Raw genomic sequence first — 18,445 nt, forward strand, 5'->3', positions numbered from 1 at the left:
TTACTTACACAATTCGAGGGCTCAAGAAGCCACCATACTCTTCGTCCAAATGTTGGGGAACATCCCAGTGGAAGATAGTTACACAGGGTTCAATGCCTACACAAAGTAAATGTAAGAATCATATAGGTAACGTTTTTATCTTTTTTAATAGAAACAAAAACATTGTTAAAAGGAAACAAAGAAAACATTGTATTGGAGTCTAATTAACCTTCGGCCAAGAGCAAGTTTATGAGATCATTATAGTACTTGATTCCTTCTTTGTTTATCCCCGCATATAATTTTCCCCCTAAAAAGCCAATAAAGAAAAAATGAAACTACATAAAATTTCATCCAATATTTTTGTTTTCAACAAATGATGCACAAATTGATTATACAGATATCTATACCTGGCAATACTCTGGACCATGCAATTGAAAATCTGTAAGAGTCTAAACCCACTTTCTTTAACAAAGCCACATCTTCCTACAGCATTACAGAAAATAAATAAATATGGTTCTACTACCTAAAATATCTTCTCTAAGTTATCCTAAAAATTGTGCTATAAAAATGAAATTAGTGAATTACCTTCCACCTATTATATTGATCAATAGCAACACACGCATTAGCTCCACCCTGAATTTTACCTGCCACTCCAATAAACTTGTTCAGAAATTGACATGTAATTCACATAAAAATGTATATGCATGTGTATATAATTATAAACATAAATTTGTGTATATGTATGCATGTACGAAGATGGGGAGAGAAGAGACCAGGTGTTTTCATTGTGAAGACATCCCAGATGCTTTGACTTTTTCCTCCTGTTGCCCAAGCACCTTCAACCTGAATGACATTGCAAAGAAAAAATCAACCAAAATGATAATTAAAAAAAAAAAGCATGTTTTTTTTTTTTTTTTTATCTCTTTTTTGAGTAAATATAAAAAGCTTTTAAATAAATGCACTTGTGGGCAGGATTATTAATTGATTTGTTGAGCTTTGCAAAAAGGATTTTAATGTTTGTACATCGAACTTGCATCACCCTCACAAGAGAGGGAGGCCTGCGTGCGTCCAATGAAAAAATCTTGGGCCCCCCTCTTTTGATGGGAACTGCACACTACTTGGTGTACGTGTAGCATAATTCTTGTAAAAATTACACAGATATAAACCTGATAAGCAGATGTTGCCGAACCAAAGATAAAATCTGAGGGGAAATCAGAGCGCTTTATGTTGTTTCTGCCCTCTAGACTGCCGCTGGAAAAATCGAAAAGTGCAGCTGCATCGTTGCCACTGTTCATCTTGAGGCTGTTTTGTTCGTTCGTTGTTAGTAAAGGAAACTCTATTTGACGTAGTGTAATTTTAAACTTGAGTGCTTTAAGAGCGGTATAGCTTATATGCATTGGCAATAAACTGAATCGGGTATTTATAGGGCATGCATAAGTTAATATCAACACGAATTTAGAAAATTCAAACTTTGGTTCTAATTTCTATTCTTCGACGGTGACCAATCACCTAATTTTTTTATCTTAATTTTCCTTCCGTAGACTAGACTTGTACATTTTAGTCTTTTTGTAATTCTTTCCATTTTATTTATTTATCATGTTTTTTTCATTTTTTTCTCCTAAATAAAACTAAGAAACAATGATAAACGGGATACACCTTTTTATTTGCACTTAACTGTCAGATTTTATTTCTTGTAATTATGTTTACTGCTCCGAAAATCAAGCAAGTATACTGTATTATGGACAAGTAAATAAGCGATGAGTCCAATACAGTGCTATGATGATTATGTCATTAGCTTTAAAAATAACAAAGCAAACATATATATATGTATATTTTTGGAGTTTTTAATTAAATTATACTAAAAAGTCTGAAAGAAAGCAATCAACGAATTGTTAACAATGTTTAGAGAAAATTATTCGACTCTGCAGTTGTATTCCACTTTATTTCTCCAATCCTAAAGATTGACGAAAACATGGATTATACTAAATTATTTAATAATTGTTCACAATTACATAAAAGTACTTTCAAGTTCGATGATCGTTAACACAAAGATTACGCAAAACATGAATATATCTCTGTTCCTTACCAAAAACGTGAAAATTTTATATTTTGAACAGTTATCCTTTGGCTTCCTTGGCAGCCACAATCACCCAATGATTTGATATTTTGTTGGTTGCAGTCCAACTTTCCTAGTCGATTCTTGAAATTTCTCACGTAATCATTCGCTTGCATCTTTTACATATTATCAATGGCTTTAACAATGGGCCCAAAAGTGTCCTCATTAACCCTTCATCACCTGACCCACCACCACAACATTCTCGGACGCCGATTTTCCAAACTAGCTTTGGGTCACCACCTTAAATTTTCAATCTTATTCTATTCAATTTTTTTATTCTGCTTATGACTGTGGATCGCCAGATTAGCCTCCCTATACCACTTATATCCACAAATTACATGAGGGAAAAGGTTTGAAAAATTTTAGCGCTTGTAATTGTGTCTTTCTTGAGAGAAATATTAATAACAACAGCAACAACCATATTGAATTAAATTGAATTCTATTAATACAATAATTAGTTTTTATTTTTAAATTGTCCTCTCGTCCAAACTATTTGTATATATACATTATTATTATTATTATTATTTTTTTTTAAGTAGCAATACACATCACTTTAACAAAAAACAAGCAATAGGTACAACGTCATTAGGAGAATTGTATACGGAATAAAAAAGAAGTCAATCCTCAATTTTTTATTAGACTCGAACTCTGCAATTATTAAAATTACATTCCCTAGTTATTATTATTTTTATTTTTTTTAAATCTCATCATTGAAGAGCTACAAGTAACAAAACGAGAATAAAAAATACAATTGGACAAATAGATTTAAATAGAGTATGACTGGAAATCAGCCTCCCAATTCCACTTATCCCCACAATGTGTGAGAAAAAACGTGCCAAATATGGAATAAAATGATTTGACGACAAAACATTTATACTAAGGAATGATTATAAAACAGGATACATCTTTTGCATTTGCATTTAATTGTCAGATTTTATTTCTTGTAATTATGTCTACCATTCCTTGAAATCAAACAAGTATAAGGTATCGCGGACAAGTAAACAAGTGATGAGTCCATTATCATCCTACGATGATTATGTGATCACCTTTTAAAATAACTAAGTCAAACTTTAACCAAACAAACATAAATTTGATTTTTCTAGGGCGTTTAATTAAATCATGCTAAAATGTCTAAAGGAAAGCAATTAACAAATTGTTGACAATGTTTAGAGAAAATTCAAATACATAATGATACTAGTAGTCCGACTCTACAATTGTCTTCCACTTTGTTTCTCAAGTCCTCAAGACTGACCAAAACATGGTTAATTAAAAATTGATTAAGCTAAAATATCTAACAATCATTCACAATTACGTAAAAGTTTTCAAGTTCAATGAATATGCAAAATATGAATATATCTATGTCCCTTATCCAACTTTATGATAGTTGTCAAAACATGCAAACTTTATATTTAACCTTTAAAAAATCATTTGACATTCTTTGGCAGCCACCAATCACCCAATGATTTCACATTTCGTTGGTTGCAATCCAACTTTACGTAGTGGACATGAAGATATTTCTTAGTAAATTCTTGAAATTTCTCATGTAATCAATCGGTTGTGTATCCTGTACATCTTATCAATGGTGGCCTTTACGATGGGCCAAAAGGTGTCCTTATTAACCTTCATCACCTGACCCACCACCACAACATTCTCGGACGCCGATTTTCCAAACTAGCTTTGGGTCACCACCTTAAATTTTCAATCTTATTCTATTTAATTTTTTAATTCTATGTATGATTTTTTAAAGGATAAAATTTCACATCAAATAAAAATAAAAATGTAGACTAATTTTCAAGTGTTTGAGCTACTCCTCTTAATAAATTGACATTTCAAGATAGAACACCAAATCTTAATCAATCAGTAATTCAATTCGATTAAAACTAAAGAATGAACATATGAGTTTCAAAATTGGTCTGCTCAAACGAGTCATCATCTTGCAAGATATGTTGGACAAAATTCTACACCGATTAAAAATGAAAATATAGACCAATTTATAAGTGTTTGAGCTACTCCTCCTAATAAAGTTGATCTTTTACGATGAAATCTCAAGTTTTAATTTGATTAGGGATCACCAAGTTAACCTCATAATACCACTAATATCCACAAACTACAAGAGGGAAAGGGTTTGATAAAAATCCATACTTGTATAGAATTAAAGGGAAAACGTGACCATATGCATTGGCCTTTGCATTAAAATGAAGGTTTAAACCATAAATAAATAATAAATAAATAAAATTGTGCTAGTAATTGTGTCTTTTCCAGTCATATTCTATTTAAATGTTTAAAATATGTGTTCGATTGAGGATCAACAAATCAGCCTCCCAATACCACTTATCCCCACAATGTATGAGAAAAAAACGTGCCAAATATGTAATAAAACGGTTTGACTGCAAAACATTTATGCTAAGGAATGATTATAAAACGGGATTTGCATTTGCATTTGCATTTAACTGTTAGATTTTATTTCTTGTAATTATGTCTACCATTCCTTGAAATCAACTAAGTATTAAGGTATCGTGGACAAGTAAACAAGTGATGAGTCAATTATCGTCCTATGATGATTATGTAATCAGCTTTTAAATTAACTAAGTCAAACTTTAACCAAACAAACATAAATTTGATTTTTCTAGGGCTTTTAATTAAATCACGCTAAAAAGTCTAAAAGAAAGCAATTAACATATTGTTGATATTGTTTAGAGAAAATTCAAATCCATTATGATACTAGGAGTCCGACTCTGCAATTGTCTTCCACTTTGTTTCTCAAGCCCTCAAGGCTGACCAAAACATGGTTAATTAAAAATTGATTAAGCTAAAATATTGAACAACCATTAACAATTACGTAAAAGTTTTCAAGTTCAATGAATATGCAAAACATGAATATATCTCTGTTCCTTATCCAACTTTATGATAGTTGTCAAAACATGCAAAATTTATATTTAACCTTTAAAAATCATTTGAGATTCTTTGGCAGCCACCAATCATCCAATGATTTCAGATTTCGTTGGTTGCAATCCAACATTACGTAGAGGACATGAAGATATTTCTTAGTAAATTCTTGAAACTTCTCATGTAATCAATCGGTTGTGTATCCTGTACATCTTATCAATGGTGGCCTTAACGATGGGCCAAAAGGAGTCCTTATTAACCAAAAAAAAAAAAAAAGCAATAGGTAGAATATTATTAGGAGACTTGTTTAAGGATTTAACCAAAAAAAAAAGGTTAATGAAAGTGTTATACCCTAGGTCCAATCGATTTTGGATGTAAATTCTTTTAATATGATTAATGCATTATTATTTATGGCAGTCTATTATTTAGACTATGTTTTTGCCACATTTTTTCAAAAAAATACATTTTTAAATAGTGATTTGATATAATTTCAATCACACATTTTTCAATAAAATAATATTACACACAAATCCAAAATTGAAATATCGTAGTTCGACCCAATCAACACCTAGAAGGTGGTGGATAGGTGTTTATGCGGAATTTTCTTTTTCAATCAATTAATAATTGTAACACGTCACAAATATTAATTTGTCCAGATCAGTTCACATGCTTTACTATCCTATGTTTGAATACCGATCATAAATTAATTACAAAAAGATAAATAACACAATTGTTTGATGACGGAGAAATCCCAATGTGGGTAAAACTCTGAGCCCAAGCCAATAGGAATCCACTATAAATGAAAATGAAACTTACAATCAGCCAAACTCAACCTACACTGATTTTTTTGACATCCTGATCGTAGTTTCCTCAAAGTCTTCCTGGAATGTGTGATCCTGCACCAACTCCCGGCACCTAGCCCTCCTGGATTGCGTGCTACACCAATTCCCAGCTCTTGATTTTTTCGATCTCCTGTGGAATCAAGAGAACCGCCTGTTCTCTAATGATCGGGACTCCGACTCCTTCCTCGATCTTCAAGAATCAACAAAGGCTCTAGAAGGTTGTGTTGTGGTATTTGGTGAATGTTAATTTGATAATTTTTATTTAATTGCTCAAATCAAATATGGAGTTGAATAATAGAATCAAAGTGCAGAGCGTTTTCTTCAATTTCAATCCCTTGAGAGCACAACTCGAAAATTGACACAATTTTTCTTATATGCAGTGTATTTGGATCTTTTGGTCGGGTTAAAATTTCAAAAAAAGGAAAATAGGGTTTCATGGATAACACTGTTGCTTAAGCGAAAAGCGAGTGAAAAGCGATCGACGCTGTTTCCCTTGAGCGAAGTGAGGGCGACAAGCGAGCAACGACCTTTCTATTTTTCTCGCTCGAGCGACCACTTGGCGAGCAACTAGCGAAACTTCAACGACACATCTTGCCCTACTTCATCGCTCGAACCCTAGCACACTTTGTCAAAATTGCAAGTGAGTCCCTCATCTTTTACACATGTACACAATGACCCCTAACCTTTAACTATTGACAAATTGACCCCCAAACTTTTGAATATTTATAATTTTACCCTTTTGTTCACATAATAGCCAACACGAAATCCAACAAACTCCCCCTTTGGCATTCTGTGACAAAACCAAATTACAACAGCATGAACTACAATGGCAATCCAATACACTGACTCAACTCACTGTTGCCTTGTCATCTTTCAACCTGTTTCCTAAAATCACAACTCACATACCTAGTGTAAAAACACGAGAAACAATAATATAAGTAAACATAAAAGATAAAGAGTCATGAATAGCCATAACATTGTACCAATATGCTAGATTAAGAGATAATATCAATGTAAGTCAAACCACCAAAAAAATCAACACAAATCTAGCCAAAAATATCAATAGTACATTATCAAAGTACTTTATCATTACAAATCCCAAAAATTAGCACCCACTCCCCCTTTTTGTCACAAATGGCAAGGGGAACCCAAAGCAACTAAGCAGGACCATCATCTCCGCCATCCACGTCTTCAGAATCCTCAGCCTCAGACTCATAATCTCAGTGCTCGTGCACCCATCGAATACCGCGCTGAACAAGAGCAATAACCCCCGCAATGTAGCAAACTCCGCAGTATGACACTCGAAAGCAGCTCGTAACTGAGTAATGTAGGCCATCATGCAGGCATGCTGCTCAATGAGAATCGACATCTGACCCAAAAGTGCGACAGTGGGGTCAACAGGAATAGTAGCCGGAGCTAGCTAGTCTGGTGGTGGAATAGAAGTGGAAGAAAAGGGAATATCTGAAGTGGACGGAGGAACATCGGAAGGAGGAGGAGGAATAGCTGAGAGATCAGCAAGTAAATCACCCAAAGGATCAGCGGGCACTGTCGGGTCGATAGGCTCAGCTGGCTCAACAGGAGCAAATGCAGAAGTAGAAGAAGTGACATGTGACCTATTTTGAGAGATGGTAGTGTGCCCAATAGGACGAAGCACTCGTCGTGAGATCCCATCGGGAAATGAATCCCCAAGTGATGTCACCAAGCGGTGGATCAAGCAAGCATAAGGAAGACCAATCCGATGACCGGATGTGCGAAAGGTATGCAGAATGTGCTGGCAAATGAAGGTATGTAGGTCAATCGAATCCCCATGCAGCAAAACAAAAAAAAAGCCTTGCCTTTTCCATAGGTAAGGAAAAAGTGTGAGAGATGGGCCATAGATTTGTAGACATAATACGCAACAAAATCTATCTATCAGTGGGAAGCGAACCAGTGGGGATCGCCTCAGGCCCACCTCCCAAAGGGCTATTAAACAGAATGGACCGAACCAGAGAGTCGGTCGAAATAGAATTAGCCGAGAGATATGGATTAACAGGGTGAATTACCCGGGGAAAATGTATGGAACTGGAAATAACATCTGGTGAAATCCTAAGGGTTTGACCCCGAAGGAAAACCCGGAAGGACGAACCATTAATGTCATGGATGTTCGCATAGAACTCCTGAACAAGAAGACTAGGTGGGGGATTTAACCCAATCAGCAAGGATTCCCAACCTTGAGAAATAAAGATAGCTGCTACATCAGGGGATAGGTCGGATAGAATGATCTCACGCTCTATTAGGACATGACGAAGGAAAAATTGGCTCCCAAATACCTCTTGAGCAGTAGAGGAAATGAACCTAGAACGACTAAACGAAGCCGATTCACTACGAGGCTGAGCTGTAGTCCTAGCCTCTTAGGTGCCATCTGCAATGCAAGATGTAGAAGATAAATCAATCATCAAGGAAAACGAATGTATGGAGAAATGTGACTGCACAAGCCCTAAAGTTCAATCACACACAAGCCCGAGGACAATGACTAAGACGTAAGAAACGTAAACTAGACGTGAACAAGATCAAGATGAACACACATAAATAATTTCCAATTTCTATTGATAATTGATGATTCCCATTTCATACCCACCCTCTAAACTTAGTACATGCACAATCTGTTAGGTTTAAGCACCGACTTGTTAGGTGATTGTTGTGAAGTTTGACAACTTAAACGGAGAAGTGTGTTCGTCACGTTATCGGAAATAAGATCAAATAAATAATTAATTCACATATTTTGTACCTAAGACACCGACACGCGAGGAATGGCACACAATGGGCAAGGGAAGTAGGGTTGTGGAGATGAGACATTTCATCGAACACTTTGCAAGCATTTGAAACACAAGGAAGATAACCTACAAATGCAATAATGCAATGGACACCCAACATACCTTAACAACCCCATTGACCCAGCATTCAAGAAACACCCAACCTCAAAATTTCCAAATGGCGAAGAAAAAAAGAAAAAAAGAAAAAACAAACGAACGGGGAAGCAAGGCACTTACCAATTTCGAACAAGGAAACACCAATGGATGCACACAAGGATGAGAAATTGAAGCCCCACAAGCACGAAATTGAGTGCAAATCTACCGAAGAGGGTCGTGGTGAGAGAAAATGAGAGAGAGAGAGAGAGAGAGAGAGAGAGAGGCAGACAGATGTGAAAAAATGAAAAAAAAATGACCCGGAACCCTTCGGGAGAAAACTAAAAGTCTCGCTGTCGCTCGAGTCATCGAGCAACAAGAAACTATTTTTGTCGCTTGAGGGAGCTTCCAGTGACAAGCGGGTGAAGGGGAAATGTCAAAAATAGCACTTAAAATAGAAATTTTGAAATGTTAGGCCCAGGTGTAAAACTTTGCAAAGTAAAATACTTTGGAAATTTTCAAAAATAGCACCTTTTCCAGAAATTTGAATTTTGACCCCAAAATTAATTTTTTTTTTTAAAGACACGAACAATGTAGAGGTAGTTGGTCCAATCAAAGGCAATAGATCACAAATACGGCATGCACAGTGTTTAGAAAAAGTGTCCCCACACACTGAGACCAAGTACAGATGGAGTAAATGGTATATGTGATCGCTCGTGAAACGTGTCACTCATTCCAAGCAAGTAAGACTCAAAACCTTAAATTCGTGATAAGAGATAGCCAAATCACAGACATAGAAGTCATCACTCAGCGTTTGAAGGTCAAATTCAATGTCACTAGGACCTATACTTCCTTAAAATATGGTGTAAAACTGGTCTTTTTCCCCCCTGTCATTAAGGACCTCCATTTTTTTTAAATCTTACATGCAATCCCATCTCCATTAAGCTACTAAGAAGACCCCTATAACAAGCGTTGGGTCGGTGACTCCCAAACCAGTTGGTTTTAGGGCACCAAATTATGAGAAACGCCTCAAACTTAATTGCTCGAGTCATCTAGGCACTGAAGGTAGGTATAAGATGTGATATAATAAATACGCTGTGGAAACACTCAGGGATACACCAGAAGTTAGGTCTTCTAGTTCAAGATCAATTCAAATCCAATGTCTACTCAACGACAGATGATAGTCATCCCAAGTCTCACACATGCGGTCAAATATAATATGAAGTGACATATACTAAGTACTCCATACAGACTGAAGATGAGTGATGGGAATTAGAAACTAATCATGTGTAGAATGCACATTTGATTTCAAATTGCAACTCCGAGTGAACAACTACAATGCAAAAACGACACGTGATGATCAATCCCCCCCTTTATTATTATTATTATTATTATTATTATTATTATTATTATTATTATTATTATTATTATTATTTTAAAACAAAGTGAAAGACAAATGCAAATGAACACAAATAGGCAATGTAATGAATACAGAAAAAAATGCGTGCATCTATGAAGACGATCAGGGAGGAACATAGATGCCAACAACCTTCCTTAGTGACTCGAATCTAAACCCATCTAGAGGTTTAGTGAATAGATCGGTAAGTTGATTTTCAGTAGAGATGTGTTCAAGAGATATCACATTGGACTCGACTAGCTCTCGAATAAAGTGATGACGAATGTCACTGTGTTTGGTCCTAGAATGCTGAACAGGATTTTTTGATATGTTGATAGCACTAGTATTGTCACAGAAAATGGTCATAGTACCCTGATTTATCCCATAGTCACTCAGCATTACTTCATCCAAAGCAGTTGAATACAACGGCTACTAGCTGCAATGTATTCTGCCTCGGCTGTGGACAATGAGACTGAGTTTTGTTTCTTACTCATCCATGAGACAAGATTAGAACCAACATAGAAACTCCACCCGAGATACTTTTTCTATCATCGGAGTTTCGGGCCCAATCGGCATCAGAATAGTTGGCTAGTTCTAGATTGGACTCTCTAGAATACAAGATCCCGTGATCTACTGTCCCATTGACATATCTAATAATGCGCCTCACTGCACCTAGATGGAACTCCTTAGGATCAGCTTGAAATCTAGCAAATACTCCAACACTAAATGCTATGGTTGCCCTATAGCAAAATAATGTGATGATATATTTGAGTTATTAAGTTAATTAGTTTTGACAAGGCTATTTGTTGGATTATTATGTTGTATTACATGCAATTTGGAGGCTTTGAGTTAAATTTTGAAGCTAAAGTGGATTTAATGATTTTTTTTTAGTGATGTAAAATTTGGGTTATTTTGGATTGCATTTTAGGATCTTACGAATAAAGTAATCCATTCTTATCAAGGTCTATTTGCTATAGAATATATGGATGATATGTTGAATAGTCCAAATTCTAAGACCATCATCAAATGTAAATATTACTAATTGTGGAATAGTAGCTTTAGATTACATTATCTTAATTAAAGATCTTTATGCAATATTCAAGAAAGACTATGCATTGACGATAGATTAATGGCCTCTTTATGTAATAAAAGTATAAATTTTTCATGGACTAAATGTCATCAAGACCTCGAGACTTATTAAATTTTGAGGATTTATTTGCTCTTATATCTCAAGATGATGAGTTTGATCTACGATAATAATTTATGTTAGGGTTTAGAAAGTGTTTTGGAATGAATGAAAATTTTTGGTAATGTTTTAATTTTGAAAAGGCGCGAAAAAAACGAAAGGAAAGGGATGTTATTGGGTCTCAATATGTAACCATTATTATAGTAAGAAGAAAAAGGAGTTTGATTAGTGAATAGTTCATATCATGGCATAAGGCAAAGTTCCGGAGAACCTAACAGGCAAATCAGGAAACAACTAATTTTGCTAAAATTTGGTAGAATGACACACCGAGAATGTCAAATATTGATCATTAGGATATTATTTGAAGTATGGATCCAATTGTTTAATGATGTGTGAAGGTTTTTGATAACCAGACAAAAGCCAGATCAAGCAAAAATGAAAAAGGATATAAACATTAAACAGAAAATTCCCATTCATATAAACTTTATACGATTCACGCATTATTTGATTTTTCAGTTTTGTTTTTATTCCCTGCAGGTAAGCTGTCATCTTCCGGTAATTATGAGCAAGAAAAAAAATTAATTCTTTTCCACAGCAAAATGGTGAATAGATCTATTTGAAAAAAGAAAATGTTGCTCCAGGAAATTAGTACTGTGCTTTATTTGGTTGATTTCAGATGTCTAAGTCAAATATTTGTATGGCTTTTGTCTGGTTATCATTAGGTTACAATGGACTTATCTAGTATACTTGGGGGAACTTGATATAGGGAAAAAAATAAATCAAAGAAGATGCAAGATAGGAAAGAATGAGCTCCGTGTCTAGTTAAAATTGGTGGATAAATCATTTAAAAGAAGAAGCATTATGTGGTAAGTGAAGTTCAAATATATGCTCTATATCTTTGTTTGAATCTTAGCTGATTAAATTTCAAGGACGAAATTCTTTGAAGGTGGGAACATTGTTACACCTCACTCAATTACAGTCAAAGTCAAGGAATTATAGTGAGATATGGAGTTGAGGTTAGATTTTGTTATTTATAATCAATTTTCGTTCAAAATTCATGTACAGGTGCTATTATTTAAATTAATTCCAGAAAGTGCTAATTTTGTCAACGTTTTCAGGGACACTTTCAATTTACAGAAACTGGTGCTGCATTTCAATAGTCTGAAAATTCAGTGCTAATTTTGGTAATCTTTGGATTTTCTTGGATTTTTAACATGAAAACCAAATTAAGTATTAAATATTGGGGGATTAGGTTTTCAAATAATATAAAATGGTGGATATCTTATTAATGATCCTAATTGGGATTATAACATTGAAAATAAAAGACTCAAATACTTATAGTAAATTATCATTTCTAATGGTAGGAAAAATGGTTTAAAGCACCTTAGTGAGGAGATATGATTTCTTGGGGCGAGTGCGAGATTTCATACTTGATATTGAATGTGAGGAAGTGACGAGAAGATTGGTGTCACGATCGAGCCATCAACTGGTGAGTGGAAAAACTTATATATTTTCAAGTATTAATAAGGTACTTATACTATTATATTACGTGTGATTATGTGAATTATTTGTTCAATTACATGATTAATATGGAAATGTTCTTTTACTATGATATATGTGGAATTTAAAGTTTAGATATGGATTATTTGTGAATTAGAATGTGAGACATATGTGATATTGAAATCGATGAAAAGTATCCATGATTATATATTTCTTCTAGTTCACTGATGGGGCCTTGGCCATATCCTATACTACACTGATGGGTCTCGGACCGTGGATGAAGGGATCTTGACCGTATACATATAGTTCACTGAGAGGTTTTGGCCATGTTCTAAAATTAATTATCAGATATCTTGAAAATCACTTTCGTTCACAAAGGGGACCAAAGGCTTGTGGCTAAAGTTCTTAACTCGAGGGACAGATTACAAATTTCAATAAGAGGATACATTTTTGGTAGACTTTTCAATACATTTGATATGATGAGATTAGGGCTGTTGTTTCTATCATGACTTCAAGATAATATTTTACAATATTATGTGAATGTCTCATTTTTTGGCTATAATTATATAAAGTTATCTTGTGCTGTAAATTCGATTTTTTATAAAGATTTATAAATGAAAAAGTATAATTATTTTCGAATTTCTCCATTCACTGAGCTATTAATTCATATACCTTTCATGATTTTTCCTACAGGTAGCAATTGAATTCTTTATAGCTAGAGGAGCCCACTGATTTTGAAGTGGTAGTCACACGACATGTTGAGTGCTACGAATCAAATTAATGAAGCACAAAGTAAATAATTTGGGCCCATCACATTATAATTTAGGTAAACATTTATTTTGATGCATTTTTTGTAATAACTAATAATCAGTCTTAGTGATAGATTTAACATCTAGTTAGCATCTATCATCGGCGCACATCACATTTTGAGCCCATTCGATTGATTCGAGACGGGTCGTGTCATTAATGATCATGTAAAGGTGAAAGTAGTACATGAAATCTGAAATGGACAGAATCTATTTTTAAATCTCTATCATCGCCCGGTTCACTTTCCGACCTTTTTCTACCTTTAATCACATACCCAAACTTTTACCACAGTTATATCACATTGTCATTAATTTACTACAACTAAAGGATTTACAGCCTAAAAATCAATCCCTTTTACCGAACATCGAATCAGGAATTTCATTGTGGTTGTTTCGAGTTTTACTTGGATTTGCATGCCACATGACGGATTATAAACCATTAAAGATAATTTATTTACTTCTAGCTCTTATAAAATAAAACATTCATATTAATGAATACAAGTTGTACTCAAGTTATTATCCAAACCAAAGGTTGAATAGGCAGAATCCAGCAATAATACAATTTTCTGTCCTTGATAGTTTTACTCAATTTCCTTCAACCAATTATCCCTCTTTTTGCCATAACTGCACCACCAATAACACCCCACATAACATCAAGAGAGTTGATATGCGTTCAAGAGATTATAACATTCTTAAAAATAATAAAATTAAAACTCAAAACCATGAGTTAAACTTACGTGCTCAAGCTTCTAAGTAACTCCAGCTTCTTCTTTTCTACTTCCCTTTGTTTCCTTTACTTTCTCTTTAACGTGGAGTCGCTTGGGGAGAACTTGGAGGAGTAAATCTCTTATTTAAGAGGTATATGTAGAGTTTTAAAGAATTGGGATCGTGATCCATGCTTAAGGATTAATAAATTTATTATTTGAAGCCAAGTGTTATAAGTATGAGGTGTGATAAATAGGATGTGGCATCCTACAGTAAAAATCTGGCTTTGTAGTTAATATCTTTGGTGATTTATGTGACTTACAAGATATTTATGAAGTGTTAAAGGGTTAGGAGAGGTAAGGGAGGCCTTAGGACTGAAGGAATTGGATGTCAGAAGGACAAATCACCAAGCACGAGTTGTCCTAAGTAGGAGGTGTCCTCTTGTATTAAAATTTGAGACTACACTTATCCTTGGTGGTGGTGTTGTACGACAAAATTTTGTGTATTAAAATAAAGAAATCGTTACAAATTGCATTTTGATAAATACAAGTGATGTTGACATTCTTGTAATTACAAAACAAAATTGCAAGAATCCTCTGATTAATTATCTGAATATTCGAAGACGAGGAGCCACGTGGCTTGAATTCTAGTTTTCGAGAATTTGTTGAAAATTTGATTTGTCGAGACTTGACTTGTTGGGAACTTAAATCTTAAAGCTTGGACTTGGACTTGAATTTGATTAGATTTGAAGAAGACTTTGATCTTCTTAGACTTAGCGTGAACTTATTTGATTCGAAGAAGATTCTAATCTTCTTGGGGTTCACCGAATTTAGGTTTGAGAGAATTTCTTTCTTTCTTCCGGCTTTGAAATTTATTCAACATTTCGTGGCATTCTCTACTTTATTTCTTGCTTCAGCTTTCACCTCTTCTTCTACTATTGTCTTATGGACCATTGGTCCTATTTATAGGGGAAAATTTATGTTAATTTTGATTATTACTCAATTATATTTAATTAAAATGAATAATTGAGTACTTATGATTTTATTTGTTTGTTTGTTTATTTTAAAATGTGATATGGGCTTTTGAGTTTTTATGGAGTTTAGTAAACTTAAAATTTTAATTGGGCTAACGATTTAAATCAACCCAATCTATTTTATTTTATTTATTTATTATTTTTATTTTTTTATGTCTACAAATACCCCCTCAAGATTTACTTATTTATTATGAAATAAATAAATTAATAAATTTTGACTTTCGATTTTTTTTTTCAATTTAGGATTTGATTTGAACTCAAACTTCCCGTACAGTGAAAATTTTGAGAATGAATTTAATAAAATTCTTACCCTTCTAATAAGGATTTTTTTTTTGGTCGAATTGCGATTATTTATTTATTTATTTATTTTATACGACCCAATAAGAAATTTAATTTGAACAAGCTTTTGTTGTTTATGGTAAACTGGGTTTAAGTGAAATCCGTTACTTGCCTATTTATACGAAGGAATTATGAGACTTAGAAATAAGTCAATTAAATTTTGCAAACAGAGGTAAAGTACGTATTTAATTATTTATCTCTCTCTCTCTCTCTCTCTCTCTCTCTCTCTCTCGTTTGTGTTTTTCTCTTTTCTCTCTTTTTTTTTAATAGTCTCCGTCGCCAGGTAGAATCAACTTCGTTTTGCAGAAACCAATGACTGCATCATTGCAGCAATTGTAGAAACCAATGAACTACAACATTACAGCAATTGCAGAAACCAATTTCATTGGTTTCTATGTGAAATTGAACTTTATTTATTATATTTTATTATTATTTTTTTTTCGTTTTCTTCTCTGGGGTTTCTGTGTCAGAACCCTTTTTTAATTTTAATATATTTCTTGATTTCGGAACCAATCCGAAATCGGCAGAAACCTCTTATATTTTTTTTCTTTTTTTTTTTTCAATCAATTCTTGTTTTTGAACCAATTTGGAATTGGAATTGGTTTCTACCAAAACCACATTTTCATTTATTAACTCTTGGAATTGGAATTGGTTTCTACCAATTCTTGGAATTGTTTTTTTTTTTATTTTTTTATTAACTCTTGTTTTTTTTTTTATTTTTTTTTGGTACCAATTTCAATTTATATTGACTCCTGGATTCTAGCGGTGAAACTAAAGCTGCGCAGAAACATTATTTTTTATCTTGACCTTTTTTTCTTTCTTTTTTTTTTACCACTTTTTATTTATTTATTTTGGTGTAGTTGCTTTTAACAAAATGGAGACTAACATTTTTCGTTTTTTTTTCTTATGCAGAGTTTCAATTCTTTGGAGCGAATCAAGGATTTTGATATTCAAGATTTTCTTCTGTAGAGGTTAAATTTTTGATATTGCAATTATTTTATGAGTTCAGGAAATATATACTTATGAATAAACTCAAAATTGCAAACCTTCATATACATTGAGGACCAAGGACTGTCACTTTCCACCACTCAATTCACTTTTTAGTTGGGAACCAAGGACCTACTCCTTCGACCTTCCAAGGCATTTTGTGTTAAGGATCAAGGACCTGTTCCTTCAACTGTCCAAGACACTTTTTGTTGGGGACCAAGGACTGGCTCTTTCGACCGTCCAAGGCACTTTGTGTTAAGGATCAAGGACCTACTCCTTCGACCGTCCAAGGCATCTTATGTTAAGAACCATGAACATGTTCATTCAACTGTACAAGACACTTTGTGTTGAGGACCAAGGACCTATTCCTTTGACCATCCAAGGCATTTTGTAGAGGCTGCTTACATTTTTGGGAGACTCGTGATTTTAGACAATAAAGCATTTTAAGAGATTTACTGTCCCCTTTTTTTAGCTGACTTTTTTTTGCAGGCATGACTGGAACAAGCTCTGATGATAAATTATACTCTAACATACACGAAATTGTTGAATTTAAAAATCAAGGTAAAAGTTATCTGCGTTTCAAAGATATTGATGTGAAATACCATGCCCAGACTGGCGTACGAGCTAAATTTAAATTTAGTGTCCATAAGCCAACGATAGATCATTATCCTAATCTTTTGGAGCCATTGTCAAAATTGCATATGCCCACCATTAGTGAATGTCACGAGGATTTGGATGCCGGCAAGTCCAGCCGCTCTAGCAGTCATATTCTCTTTTCGTGTCTTCCGCCTCATCATTCCCAGAGCATGGAGTGCATCCTAAATGTTGTAATTTGTGAAAGGATTGATAATAGAGAAATACGATGGGGAGGCGCACTAGTCAGTCGAATGAGAGATTTATTTTCTTCCAAAATTCTAGGAGGGTCTTTATGGGTCCAAAAACTTCTACTCAAGAAGAATCTTCGCAAGTTAACTTTTGCAATGGGTTCTGCTACAAAAGATTACCATCGCCCAAACTCTATTTACAGAGCTCTTTGTGAGGTTTTGTTTGTAGAGACCAACACCTTTGTGACTGCCAATGGTGAAATTCACATTTCTTTTTAGGACACTTGCGATAAGTAGACTTTCGATCATGGGTCATTACTATGAGAAAGTAGTCCCGAGCCTTTCAGAGTTGACAGATTATTTTCACAAGTCTTGTCTGTACCTTTTTAATGTTTTCGTATTGATTACCCACGCGAATGAATCTGACAGGATTACTCACAAAGAATGGATTAATTTTTGGTTTCACGAGAATGGTTGTGTACAGAATCTTCAACAACATAAAAATTATAAGAATGCTATGAATTTAATTCCATTCAAGAGATGTCATTAAAGAGCATAAAAGGAAATACGGAGGCTCGTGACAGTAGGCAAGCTGAGAGATATTACTTGTAGGGATCGACGTCATTGGAGCAAACTGCCAGTATCTCTATCTATAGAAGAAGAAGATGAGTTGGAGATAGCAACTTACCTCTCCTTGTGGCTTTGTCTTTTCGTTCTTTCATCTAGGGATGAATGTATAAGAGTTGAAACTTTTAAAGCTACTTCTAGGATGGCAGGCGAGTATACTTATAGCCTGGTTTCTTCCATATTAGCGAGCATTTACAGGGGACTAACACGAACATCTGACTGTCAGACAAACCCGGACCTTGGGTCGATCTCACATTCATTTCCTGGATATTTTCTTTATACTTGGACGGCAACTTATTTTATCTGAGGTGTTTATGCTCACTTGGATAAGAGT

The 18,445-nt window shown here is 34.2% G+C and overlaps 1 protein-coding gene across 3 annotated transcripts in view; it reads right to left on the reverse strand.

The window, feature by feature from the left end:
* The window catches only part of LOC111403821 (raucaffricine-O-beta-D-glucosidase-like), a 74,560-nt gene that overhangs the window by 2,239 nt on the left and 53,876 nt on the right, over positions 1 to 18,445 (reverse strand). The window contains exons 1-6 of one of the 3 annotated variants that reach the window (XM_023032446.1): positions 1,146 to 1,388; positions 753 to 822; positions 565 to 623; positions 387 to 462; positions 209 to 286; positions 9 to 96 (exon numbers count right to left, since the gene is read on the reverse strand). The exons of 1 other annotated variant lie outside the window; for it this stretch is intronic. In XM_023032446.1, coding sequence (XP_022888214.1) covers positions 9 to 96; positions 209 to 286; positions 387 to 462; positions 565 to 623; positions 753 to 822; positions 1,146 to 1,376 — 602 coding nt within the window. In that variant the 5' untranslated portion in view covers positions 1,377 to 1,388. Of the gene's footprint in view, positions 1 to 8; positions 97 to 208; positions 287 to 386; positions 463 to 564; positions 624 to 752; positions 823 to 1,145; positions 1,389 to 18,445 lie in introns of those variants that run through there. One more of the 3 variants, XM_023032445.1, reaches the window with a different exon arrangement.

Source organism: Olea europaea, chromosome 11, assembly GCF_002742605.1.
Source record: "Olea europaea var. sylvestris chromosome 11, O_europaea_v1, whole genome shotgun sequence".
Taxonomy (NCBI): domain Eukaryota; kingdom Viridiplantae; phylum Streptophyta; class Magnoliopsida; order Lamiales; family Oleaceae; genus Olea; species Olea europaea.